This window comes from Physella acuta, unplaced genomic scaffold, assembly GCF_028476545.2.
Source record: "Physella acuta isolate Inbredline_101_S28 unplaced genomic scaffold, ASM2847654v3 ptg000600l, whole genome shotgun sequence".
Classification (NCBI taxonomy): domain Eukaryota; kingdom Metazoa; phylum Mollusca; class Gastropoda; family Physidae; genus Physella; species Physella acuta.
Window position 1 is genome coordinate 1,030,946 of NW_026732119.1, and position 14,220 is coordinate 1,045,165.

A 14,220-nucleotide genomic window follows, 5' to 3' on the forward strand; every position below is an offset into this window, starting at 1 on the left:
AAATTACAAAGACTTGCAAGGTGCCATGTAATACATCATAAATGCATGATTCGTCTTTAGCCATTTATTTTTGTAATATTATAAACTAAGCTATTTTCAGAAAAATATGCTATGTAAATTCAAACTGCACATTTAAAAAAATGTTATCCTATTATAAACGTTGGATAATTTAAACTACCTCTTTAAATGGTGTTTTGTCAGTTAAATACGTTGTTTCAGGAATAAAGTGTTATATATTTGTGTATAACTGTCTATTAAAAGAAACCATGTTATATAAGAGAGGATATGAGGAAGGCATTGACGAATGTGGATGGAGGACTTCAAGGAATGTACTCGACTGGCGATTTCCAAAAATTTAACAGCATCAAAAATCAAAATAGATCACAGAACAAAATATGAACATAATTTCGTTTGATCCATTAATGATCCCCCCCCCCCACACACACACAAACGCACCACCAAACATTGATGGTGTTACGGAATGATTGGTTGATTAAACTTGAAAGTCCATGACACTAGAGTCAGAATAGCGTAAGTAGTAGGTCCTTACCTTCTCGTTCTCGTACTTTTCAAAAAACATTTGAATATCTTTATTAAATCGGTAAAATTAAACAAAGATCGTTTAATTTATTTTCGCTATTGTTGATTTAATTAAAACTGTAAACAATACTGATAATAGACTACACGATGTAGCTTAACTGAAATGAAAATAGAGCCTACGTTTAAAAGCTTTTTTTTTTTAAAGCATACATTATATTATGAATTGGAACAAGTTATCTTAAGCGTAGTTAAAATATTAGAATAATGTTATTGATATTTTAGGCCTACCGGTACTTCAATTGAGTTTTTATTATCGTATGATTATATTATTTTATTTGTAATTGTTGCATTTTTGGTAATCTTGATATTTTAAAAGTCGTGAAGCCAAGACTAAAATAAAAAAAGCCGCCATGTTTTTTGTATCAATAGGAATCATGTTCACAAGAATTAAATTTAGTTCGAAATTAATATTTATTCTTGGTTAACGCCATTATGAATTTTAAGCGAGAGAGACTGAGACTTACAACTCATTTTACGACTGATTAAGCTCCATATATTCTAGACCTATGCTAGATTATACACTTTGATCTGATGTAAAGGAAATGAAACTATTTTAGATCATTTTTTTTTATTTGCAATAAAAACAATTGACATCAAACATATATGTGCTGACATACTTACATAGTAGAATATTCAATACATAATTGTTTGCATTGATGTCATTAGAGTGTGTACATTAGTAAATACAAGATGAAAAGGAAAAACAACAGAACATCGAAAAAGCAAAACTATCAACTTGGACACTTTGCGCAGAAAGTAACTAAAACCTTTGTTAGGATAACGCGACTAGATCTAGTCTATATCTGTACATAATTTTCCAAAATATTTTCTTACGTGTGATATTTTTTTTTATATAATACTTTTATTTGCAATTAAAAGAGGTACATCAAATCAATTTTTCTTTTCGTAATTTTGAACATCAAATTAAAGCGAAAGGAATGTACACAATAAATATTTACATGACGTCATGTAAATTGAAAGGGATAACAGTAAAAGGGGTGAAGGTCAAAAAAAAGTGTCAGGACTCCAGGTGGGGAGTGGAAAGGTAATTGTTCAAACGGGGGGGGGGGGGTCAAAGTGACAGTGAAGCATTTTCTATGTAGGGAAACAAAATATGTTGACGAGTTGAAAGAGTGTTTATTTATATACTGGTCGTATTGAGTTTTCAAAGGTTGCTGTGTGAAAGATGAGGGGAAAGAAGCAAGATTTAGAACTTTAGATAAGTAAATTAATGGATATTCGAAATTGATGTTGGGTTGGATAGTGGGGTCGTTGGAACAGTAAGAGGGAAAGTGGGGTTTTCATGTCTGAGGGTAAGTGGATAGAGGGGGAGAGGGTGGTGCTAGATGTGTCTGACGAGGCGTGGAGAGGGTGTCTGTTTAAGGCAAACCAGGCGTCAAAATCTGTGCTGTGTGATCTAAATGCTGAGGTGCTGCTATTTATAGTGTGTTTTTTTTTTTTTTTTTTTTTTTAGTTTTTTTTTTTTTTTTTTTATTTTTTTTTTAATACTTTTATTTGCAATTAAAACAAGTACATCAACATCAAATTTTTTAACATAATTTTGAACACCAAATGAAAACGAAAGGTTTTGCAAATGTACATAATGAATATTTACAAGATGTTATGTATTTGATTATAAAAAAAAAAATTGCAAAGGATGACAGTAAAAGGGGTGAAGGTCAAATGAAAGTGTCAGAAGTCTGGGTGGGGAGAGGAAAGGAAATTTTTCAGAGAGGGTCAATGGGACAGTGAAGCATTTTCTATGTAGGGAAACAACTTAAGTTGACTAGTTGAAAGGGTGTTGTAGTGGTCGCATTGAGTTTTCAAAAGGTTGCAGTGTGAAAGATGAGGGGAAAGAGACAAGATTTAGAACTTTAAATAAGTTGTGGATATTGATGTTGCGGTGGGTGGTGGGGTCGTTGGAACAGTTAAAGGGATTGTCGGGTTATCATGTCTGGGGGTAAAGTGGATAGAGGGGGAGAGAGGAGGGGGTAGATTTTTTATTTATTTTTATTTTTATTAATTCAATTGTTTTAAACATTTAAATCAGTAATAATAATATATTTGATAGATTTTACATAGCATCAAAGACATGAACAATGAACATCAATTGCATATATAATAATCAAAGGGAAAAAATAAAATGGCATAAGAACTAGAATAAAATAAGGTGTGCAAACTAGGTTTCTCTTCACTGCTTAGTTTAGTGTGCTGCGGAGTCAAAAGTTCAGTGTGTGTGGATTAATTATCCACTTATAATGACATAAGAGATCTTTGCCCAACTCAGTTAGATCTAAATTTATCTGAAAGAAATTTTATTTTACCTTTTAAAACTACAAGTTTTCAATTTTTTATTTAAGATAGAATTTTATTTGTTTTAAAGTATAAAAATTATTGTACTGTAAAATATTATTACATCTAATAAACGATATTAAAAATAATATTATTTACAATTTTTTGCACGTATCTTTGAGTATAATCTATAAAATGTACATTTTTAAAGGACTTTTAAATACTTAGCTGTGTAGTTTCCCTTGGTAATTTAAAATTTACAAATTGAAATCATTTAACACATTTTAAAAGTAAAAAGTTTTTTTTTTTAAATCGCAGCATCTAGGTTGTTGGCTAGTAAAATAATCGTATTTATGTATTTGTATATCATCAATACATTAAAATAAATTGATTAAAAACATGTGGAAGAACAGCTATAAATATGTTTGAAAATGAAGAATGTTTGCTTTGAAGTGTTTGATTGTATTGAAACTATTCCGGCTCCTTATAATATTTACGTTATTTATTTATTTTTTATCCCAAATTTCTTTCATCCATACTTAAAAGCCCGAACCCCCTAAAACCACAATGGCGATAAAAACAATCCATTGAATCACCATTTAGTTACAATATTTTGCATTTTCACTTTTAAAAACAAAATTGTAATTAGGCGTTTTGTATTATGTAAACCATCTAAAATGAAGGAGAGTCAGAAGGAAAAATAATGATTGTTAATCTGTACCAGTCCCCACAAGCCGATGTTAAAAACTGAAATACTAAAGCGAACATGCCGTGGCAAACTGACGCTGAACATTACATGTCTGAGGAAAAAAAAAAAAAAAAAAAAAAAAAAAAAAAAAAAAAAAAAAAAACACGTAGGGACATTTTCTGAAAAAGAAAAAAAAATTACCATTCTATCATTGAATCTCCCTTTATTTACACTTTTGCTTTTGAATATAACATCAATTGTAAAATAAATAAATGTTGAGACTGCTAAACAATCTGTCACTGTTAAAACCATGTTAGAAGATTTGGGTATGGATGAGGATGAAGATGAACCTGTTCCACTGCCTAATGTTAATGCTGATATATTAAAGAAGGTAATTCAATGGTGTACCTTCCATCGGGATGACCCTCCACCACCTGAAGATGATGAAAACAAAGAAAAAAGAACAGATGATGTTTGTTCCTGGGATGCAGAATTTCTTAAAGTTGACCTGGGCACCTTGTTTGAGTTGATTTTGGCTGCCAACTACTTAGATATCAAAGACTTGCTTGATGTAAAAAAACTATTAGCACTAGAAAGTGTGTTACATTTTAAATATTATTTTGTTACAATAATAATAAATAAAATGAACACCGATTTACACAATTGTTTTACTACATCTGGGGTATCGGTTTTATATAATTTTGCTATATTAGTTCAATTATGTATTTAAAAATACTTAGATGGGAAGTAACTAATAAAAAAAAACATTTAACTCTATCCAGTTACAGCATTGCCGTAGTACAACTCACGCTAATACTATACGTACATGCTGTACATTCTAATATTAGCACAACATGACTATAGTAAAGCAAAGAGTGATAGTTACACTATAAGAACTATTAATTAGAAAAGTGTGGAGCATTTAAAGAGTATGTATTTGTTTTAATGTATTAATGTAAAACTCTAATTGTTTGATTTTTTTTTTCAATTTTTTAACTTTAACTAATTACTGAAGTGTTTAACTGTTGATTTTACTCTTCAAATAGTGTAGGTAAGCTAATTGCATGGTAAAATAGCTAGATTTTGTTAATCTTGAAGCAATGCAGTTAATGTTCAATATTTTTTTTTGGTACGACAAGTTTGGGAATGTTGTGTTAAAATCATAAACATACAATTGCATGTTTTTCCTGGTGCGAACAACCCTCTATGCTTTACAAAAGATTTAACAGCATGTATGCAAAATAAAAATATCATACACTGAATAAAAACTTACTCTAAGACAGGGGTCTCCAAACTACGGCCCGCGGGCCGGATGCGGCCCGCGAGGTTCTCTCATCCGGCCCTCAGAGATCTTTTTGTCCACGAAAAATAAATGTTTCTTGGAGGTGGCTGAGAAAAAATTCAAAACAAACTGAACATGTAGCATTGAGTGCAAATACCATTACAGTAAATTTGACCAGTTGCCCAGCAAATGACCTCATTAAAGACAAGTTGAAATAACTGAGGGTGGGTTGTATAAGTATTTGCCCAAGGAAGATTTCCTTATATTAAAACTTTTGCATCAAAGCACCTTTCAAATTTCGGAACAACATACACACTTTGTCAAGAATGAAATAGGTCTACGTGACGAAAAATGTGAGATCAAACTTGGACCTCGAGTGTGTTGTCGGTCTCCGACAATATTTGATTTCCGACTTTTTTCTCGGGTGGGGGGGGGGGGCACTTGAAATGTATATATATGTATATATATATATATATATATATATATATATATATATATATATATATATATATATATATATATATATATATATATATATATATATATATATATATATTCCGTTGGAGGCGAGGGTGGCGTTCTTCGGGGGGGGGGGGGTGCTGCGCCTCCGCGAAGAGATGCCTGTAAGAAACGCTGGCCCCCGAACTTATATTTGATAGCTAATGCGGCCCTCGGGCTGAAAAGTTTGGAGACCCCTGCTCTAAGATATGTGTGCATGAGTGCGCGTGTGCTAGAGTGTGTGTATTTATTAAGTTTTATTTCTTGTAGGTACTTTCATTGTGTACATAAAGACAACAAAATGGTTGCTCAAGGAAGTATCTAAAGAATAACTCATTTGTTTTTATTGTCCATTTTCTATCTAATTAGTCAAAATATTACATTTTAATTGTTTTGAAATTAAACAAATTAAAAAAGTTAAGCGTTATCGGCCGTTCTTACTATTTTATTTTTTAAGTGAGATGTCATTAAAATGTGCAATCGATAATATTCATTTAACTGGACATAGTTCAACTCCTCTAGTTCAATATTTAGTGATACCGACATAATCTCCTCAACCAGAGTTTCTTCCAGGCATCTCTTCGGGTGGGCGAAGCCCCCCCCCCCCCCCCCCCCCCGAAATTTTTTTACCGCCCCCCCCCCCCCCCCCCCGAACGAAATGAAATTTATATAATTTATATAGAAAATATATACTTTTAACAGTGTCCGCCCCCCCGAAGAAAGTCTACCGCCCCCCCCCCCTCCGAAAATTTCAAGTGCCCCCCCCCCCGGAGAAAAAGTCTGGAAGAAACACTGTCCTCAACCCCTCCCACACCCCATCCCCTGTGGTGTTGTGGTAGTTCACTCTAATTGAAAAGGAATCATTATTTTATCAACATTTTTTTTTGCATAAAATAATTTACCAAATAATTTACTAAAAAGTAATTGTTATGTACGTAACAATGATTAAGAGTTTTTTCATTATAAAAAGAAAACTATCTTCTTTTTACTAAGGTTATCATAAAAAAAAAAATTCTTTAAAATGTTAAACATTTACAAATTTAAAATAATATATTTTGACTAACACATAAACTGCAATTTAAAAAATTAATAGTATATACATTATTTATTTATTATTTTAGAACAATTTAATCTACTGCTGTTTTATGCATTTTTTAATATGAAGTTTTAAGTTGTTTCCCTTGACTGCTAAATCACCTAATCTGAAAAGAAATATACTTCTAAACTTTCTATTTTCAATAATGCAATATGTTCTAAAACTTGCAAAACACCTTTTAAAGTCTACAAGATTGACTTAAAGTAGAGTTCTACTTTAAATTATATGTTTATAAACAATAAACCTTTTAATAATTTTTCTAAATATCAGTATTGGAAAACACATTATACATTAATCCTAATTTTAAACATTGTTACACTCATAATATATTTTAAAAATGAATTAACAAAGCAATTAGCAGATCTGATTGATAAATTGAAATCAGAAATCGTCTACGTCTAAATTTATGGACACTAGGTATATTTCACAAAAGGTCCAAGGCGTTAAGTTTTTCAAACAGTTCATCCTTTTTTGAACCAGTAGCTTACTGTGTTACCAGGGTACATGATAAGGCTTCCATTTTACGTAATGGCTAATGAAAAAAATATATTTGACAAAAAAGAAGTTGTTTTGTGATATATATCTCTATTAACCTAATCACAATAAAGAGGGGCGGGGCCTTTAAGTTTATTTTTACTTCTGATTTCAGGGGATCCATAAATGAGTTAAAAAAATAATGACAAAGAACCAGTCGACACAGTGCATTTTAAATTTAATATCCGATGACAACGTGCAATTTCAGATGATGATTAAAAACAAAAAAACAGTATTTAACGATGCTTATTTAAGCTTGTTCACAATGTGCAATGTCAATTTTCAAATGTTAAAAGTATGTATGTAAATGTTAATTTAGTGCTATCGAGAGTGTTATAATGTATGCTATAATCAGTGACATATACTGTGTAATTTTAAAATGCACATTTAAAAAAAAAATACACTATTATAAATGAAAGATACGTGCGAACTACATATTTAAAAGGTCGGTTTACTTATCATTTACATACATTGTTTCAAGAAAAATGTGTTATAGTTTTAAGCATAAAACAAATCTCGTTAGTGATGGAGAGAGACGTTACCAAACTAAACAAAATGTTAAGAACACGATTCCAATTGATTACAAAAAAAAAAAAAAAAAAAAAAAGCTATTTGTTTTTAGCCCTCGCTTCAAAATTTTAAAATACCAATATAATCCATAATGCAACAATATTAATTCCTTTATTTTACTTAGAATAGAGTCAAACTAATTAAAGATAGGCCCAATGTTTTTCCAAATTTTTTTCTCCGGTGGGTGCACCTAAAATTACCGGGCGGGGGGCGGACTAAAGTTTTCGGGCTGCGGACACTGTTAAAAGTATATATTTTCTATATTTTATATTCCATTTCGTTCGGGTGGGGGGTGGGGGGGGGGGGTGGGGGCTGAAGACTTTCTTCGGGGGGGGGGGGGTGATGGAGATGCCGGGAAGAAATTCCACTTGTCATGTAAGACAATAGTGTGACTTTCTTTGTTTTACTTTCCCTGGCCACTCCGGTTGACTTTAACGAGGGGTTGAGGGTTGTTTTTAAAAATATTTGAATTTATAAATTAATTCAAAACGGCTTTCATCAGCTTTTATATATATTTTAAATAATATAAGACTGATTGTAATCGAATGGTAATGCTCATGACTGCTTCACCGACAAGTCCCTAGGTTAAACCCTTAATTGGATGAGTCTCGATAGCTGGAGACAGAAACTCATCTAGGACAGAAAACTTCAACGTCAAACAGCTACGGCTTTGTAGTTTGTTCTTGAATGGACACATTTTTTCTGAGAGGAAATACACGAATAAAAGTTGTATAAAGGAAAGTTTTAGCCGCTTCACATAGTGCTGTAACTAACGATAGAGAAAGTAAAAGCCGCTATACATAGTGCTGTAACCAACGATATAGAAAGTAAAAGCCGCTATACATAGTGCTGTGCTTCATATACCAAAGTCTCAGACTTAGGTTGACTCTACTACATTCGCACATTTAAGTTCGAAAAAGGAACTTGACTGTCCCAATGTATAGCTATAAGAAATTTTGTGCATCAAACACTATACATACTGCATGTATGTTCGTGTGTACCAGGGGCGGAACTACAGTGCCGCCAGACCCCGCAATGCGGGGGGGCCCAGACCAATTGGGGGCCCAAAAATCCTGGCTAAATTATTTAAAAAAAAAAATCGAGTTATCTTTCTTCTACAGTTACAAACAAACACGATAGTCGGCAAACGTCTTTGAGAAAAATGCTCGAGAGACCGCCAGACATATAGACAACTTCAAAGACGAAGCATCTGAAATTTGACTGTGCCGGCACGCTTTGAAATCGGGCTGGGGAAATGTTGCGGCGAGGTGACTATCCTGGTCTTCTAGACGATCGGAAAAAGTCGGCACTATTGATGTAGATGTTTATCGGCGCTTTCTTGTCCTCTTCCCTTCCCAACTCTCTCCCCCCCCCCTGCCCCATACCCCTCACCTCTACCCCTCACCACACCCTTACTCTTACAATAAGATGTAATGCATAGATTAACGAACCGTCTATGATATAAACTGTAAACTGACCACTTCTGCACATTTTGTTAAAGACACTAATCAGTAGTTATTCATTTACCTGATGAACAGGGGCGGAACTACAGTCCCGCCAGACCCCGCAATGCGCGGGAAGGGGGGGGGGGGGGCAGGCCGCTTAGGGGCCCACGGCTGACCAAAATTAATATTTTTTTTAAATTTTGAATTTAATTTTTGCCTTAATATTTGGTTTGTAAAAGAAAAACACTGTAGCTGCGGTACGATTATCTTTATTTTACAGTCACTATACCACGCTCTTCCGCAAAAGATAAAATCCATTACAGAAACTACAGTGTAAAATATAGGCAACTCTTCAAATTTTGAATGACTTCTTTGACTCGTTGCCCCCCCCCCCTCCCTTTGATAGCTAAAAAGAGGACACGTAACTGTTTGACCGATCCTCCAAAGTGTACTGTGGCGGATGGGGCAGGGGATAGGGACCAAAAAGGGGGTTAAAAAATTGTCGACATTTTTTTTTACATATTTAAAACAGTTATTTATAGTTGTATTTTTTAACCATCGTCAAGGCCGAGTTCTATTTCCCTACAATCAAACACACGCTGTCGCCGGCAAAATTCTTTTTAAAAAAACAACAAAGTCCATAGCACGAAAAGCCGCTACATATGAAGTGGGCTTTCATGATGCGCGGTTCTTAATTGCGGCATTGGTAGGGGACCCGAAATCCATTGTACATTTTTCAATGTTAATATGTGTTTGTGATAGTGGTTGAATTTGTATCCTGTACTATCTTGTATCGTACAAATAATTTAAAAAAAAATAATATAATACTAGAAACTTCAGTTTTATATACGTTTACTTGTTTTTGATTTTACACGAAATATAGTAAACTTTTAAGGCCTATACTTCAAATTATCTCCCCTGAGTAAGTTTTCCAATGGGCGATGCTGACGTACATAGATCAAGGCGTTTTGTTGTCTCTTTCAAGTTTTTTTCCCGAGCCGACCCCTATCCCATCCCTCTTTCTCAACCTCACAAGTATCGAGGAGATAAATGTATCGTTTAAGAACTACTTCTTAACCGTACGATTCACCACTTCAGCACATTTTGTCAGACACTAGACAGCACTAGATCTAGTCAACAGATATTAATTTACTTTCATAGTATTAGGCACATCTAATTCACAAAACAGGGCAGGTAAGATTATTTTTTATATAATTATTTAGAAATTAATTAGAACGTTTAGAATTAATTGAACATTATTAATAGTCATTGAGGTGAGGGTCTGGCTTTTTGTTAATCCCCCCCCCTCCCCTAAATCAGAAGGTTATCCAACGCGTGACCTGGCCACATATAGTTGTACATGTGAAAAACATTTTTCTCTCTATTATTATTATGCATTACTGCATCATTCACCCAATCGCCATGAAAACTTGGGAAGCTGTTGAGTACAACCCCGCAAAGGTTTCTGTCATAGGCCTAACATTTGTACATATTTGAGTGGGGACTCCTAACGGAAATATGTGATTTAGCCAGTGGCGTAGGCAGGGGGGTTAGGGGGGGTCATAACCCCCCCCCCCCATAGACCCCTCGGTATATATATATATATATATATATATATATATATATATATATATATATATATATATATATATATATATATATATATATATATATATATATATATATATATATATATATATATATATATATATATATATATATATATATATATATATATATAAAGTAAGAGGGGGTGCAAATCGAAAGATTGAGGGGGGGGGGGGAGGAGGTGCAAATCGAAAGTTTAAGCGGGGGGGGGGGGGGGGGGCTTTTTTTCTAGTTCCGCCACTGATACACATGACATGTTGTGATTAGATTTAATTGAATTTTTTTTTCAAAACCCGATCAGGCCAGAAATGAGTATCCTATGTTCGTATTGTGTGTTTATATATATATATATATATATATATATATATATATATATATATATATATATATATATATATATATATATATATTTATATTTATATTTATATTTATATATATATATATACACACACATATATGGGGGGCCCAAAAAAATTTTTTGCGGGGTGGCCCATTTTTTCTAGTTCCGCCACTGGTGTGTACGTGTGTTTGTGTCTAGCAATTAGTTGCATGGTTAGGCTGGCTTGGTTCGTGCGAGCAGGGGTCGGCAACCTTTTGAGACGGAAGAGCAAACAGTTACAATCTACAGAATTTCCCAGACTTTAAAGAGCCACTAACATGTGTATGTGCACTTCGGTAGTGGAAAGCTTAGAACCATTGCCACGGGTCTGGCCACAGCATAGTTGTGGGATTGGGCCTAATGGCTTATGTCCTAGGCTGTCAACTGTCCATATACACTCTACTCCACCTATTCTCATTGTTTTTTAATTGTGTTTAAAGTTTTTGTTTTTTTAGTATAATTTTTTTTAGTTTCTATAACAAAAGAATATAATTATTATAAAACTAGAGAGCCGCATATTGACATTAATAGAACCGCATGCAACTCGCGAACCGCAGCTAACAGTCCCCTGCGTGCGAGTATTTAGATAAACACAAAAATGTTAATTTTTTTTTTTTTTTTTTTCTTTTTTTTTGTTGTTTAAATTTTATGTGTAAAGAATTATGAAACATACCAATTGAATAAACATAAAGAATTCACTTTATAAACGCGAATTTATATATATATATATAGTTACATAAAGGAATAATTGTATACATAAAGAAATTATTGGTATTTACAAGACTTTTAAGTACTTCGTTGTGTGACCTCCCTTGGTAGTTTAAAATTTAGAAATAGAAGCAGCAAATACAAATTTTAAAAGAAGACAATATATGTTTTTAAATTTTCAACTTTGGCGTGTAATTGCAGAGTATTAAATAAATATGTAAACACATATTAACTATGCTGTTACAGATGTATAAGAATATATATGTCAAATATGCTGTTTTTTTATCATTTCCTCATACATTTTTCGAACAAGTAAAATATTAAACATCACACAAAAGCAGTCGACATACAACACACACAATACATTTTAAACAGAATCTCAGGCGACAACAGGTACGTCTACGTCGTCTTAGGCTTTGATTAAAAATAATGATTTAGTTTTCTGTGATTAGGTTACACAATCTACTAGGGCCTGGATCTAATTGCCTCTTAAACCCATGTTTCATTAGTTTTGTATGTTTAAAAATTAACTTGAAACGCAGTGTGTTGTTTTTTTTTTCCGCGGTCCAACATGTGGACGGCAGGAATGACCATAAGCACCCAACGCCCTCCCTTCGTCCGTCAGCTCTCAGTCGTCCACAAAGGTCTAATTGATTCGACCTCCCCCCCCCCCATCCTCCTCCTCTTTGTGGACGTCATACACGGTTGACCCCAACGGTCTATCAAATATAATACGGGGCTTGTTGAAGTGAGGGGAATACAAGGAAGGCGTTCGGATGGAGAAATACAAGAAATGTATTTGGCTGCCCGTTATAGATTTTTGAAAGCATCAGAAAACCAAAATAGATATCAGAAGAATACAGTAGGTGAAGTCAATATTTTTTTTTTTTTGCCGTCTGGCGTTTAATAGTCTTCCTTTCACATGTGGATAGGTTGCATGTTAAAAAATTACAATGTAATACATAGTATAACATTAACAAGATTTACAATGTCTTAATATCCCTTCTGATTTCTTTGTTCCATGTTTCTTTGATTTCTTTGTTCCGATTTCTAGGTTCCATTTGTTTCTTTTGATTTCTTGATTTTGTTTCCGGTTTGCTATTACATAAAGTACAGGAAAATACAAGATACATGATCGCTTCTCTGTTTTTGGCCGTGCTTCTTGTGAATAATACAGAAGAATATAGTAGGTCAGGGGCGGCAACCTTTTGAGACGGAAGAGCCAAAAGTTACAATTTTCAAAATTTCCCAGTTTCTAAAGAGCCACTAACATTTTTATTTCAATATTTAGTATTTGAATAGGATTAGGTAAATTAATTGTATTGATTATTTAAAATAAATACCCTTAAATATCAAATTATATCTATTCATATAAAAACATACACATGTTTCGTCAGAATAATGAACTTAATAAAATAATATAACTATAGGACCATCGCAATCCACTTCAGTTGCAAGCATGGAATTGTTCCCACGGGGCTGCCTACAGCACGGCTGTGGGGCTGGGCTTGGCGCCCAAGCAGCTGTCAGCTGTCCGTATAATCTCTGCTACACCTATCCTCACATGAGTTTCTTTACAGTAAAATATTTGCTGCGAATTTTGAAAATAAAATAATATAACTATTAATATTCGTGCAAGGATCTAGAGAGCCGCATCTTGACAGCAAAAGAGCCGCATGCGGCTCGCGAGCCGCAGGTTGCCGACCCTTTTTTAATGCTATTAATATTTTTGCTATTCTTAAAGTTTCAGTCAATTTTTTTTTTATTTTTTTTCTCAATTACAAATTTTATTCTATATTTATATTTATCAAGATCCATGAACAATACAGTAAGTAAAGGAAAGTGTAAAAATATGTAAAAAAAAATTTGACTGAAACTTTAAGAATAGCAAAAATATTAATAGCATTAAAAAATACACAGCAATGCAAGGATCAATTGTCGTTTATCTCTACACCAAGATAATTAAACAAAACAAATAGTACTCACTCTCAGCAAATAAAGCATGTTTTTCTTTTATCTACAGTGCACAATGGCATACATTTAATAAAAGAAACATGAATAGAAATTCTTGTTGCTATACATTGTAAGAAATTCACAATTGGAAGACTTGACAATTTTGTGACAATTAAAAAATGTGTATGTTTATTAAAAAATTTGTAACTACTGCATACAGCATACTCATTTATTCAACCTTCCAACAGAAATGTGGTAAAGTATTTTACTATAGTATTATTACCAACATTTGAAGTTCATGTTTACAATTTTATTCAAAATGAATAAAAAATCCCTGAGATAAAGTACATGAATATACAGTATTCAACAACAGATATATACATATATATATATATATATATATATATATATATACATACACACATAAATGCACACACACACACACACACATATAGTCTTATATAGCTGATAATATATTAAATTTCAAGATCTTCAAACATCCTCATCACTTGTATACTGATCCAATCCTTTACTCCATAGCAATGGCCTCCAACAGGAGTTATCAGC

At 33.1% G+C, this 14,220-nt stretch overlaps 1 protein-coding gene across 1 annotated transcript; it reads left to right on the top strand.

The window, feature by feature from the left end:
* The first annotated feature begins 3,854 nt into the window (after positions 1-3,854).
* LOC131947585 (S-phase kinase-associated protein 1-like) lies at positions 3,855-13,268 on the top strand. Its single transcript, XM_059308827.1, has 2 exons — positions 3,855-4,151; positions 13,131-13,268. Exons 1-2 carry the CDS (start codon positions 3,891-3,893, stop codon positions 13,266-13,268), a joined length of 399 nt encoding a protein of 132 aa, XP_059164810.1. The 5' UTR covers positions 3,855-3,890.
* The last annotated feature ends 952 nt before the right edge of the window (positions 13,269-14,220 follow it).

Excerpts from the sequence above, each read along its gene's own strand:
- LOC131947585 (XM_059308827.1), top strand. The coding sequence starts at position 3,891 with ATGTTAGAAGATTTGGGTATGGATGAGGATGAAGATGAACCTGTTCCA. Across the intron at positions 4,152-13,130 it reads ATATCAAAGACTTGCTTGAT|GACCATCGCAATCCACTTCA; the intron begins GTAAAAAAACTA and ends ATATAACTATAG.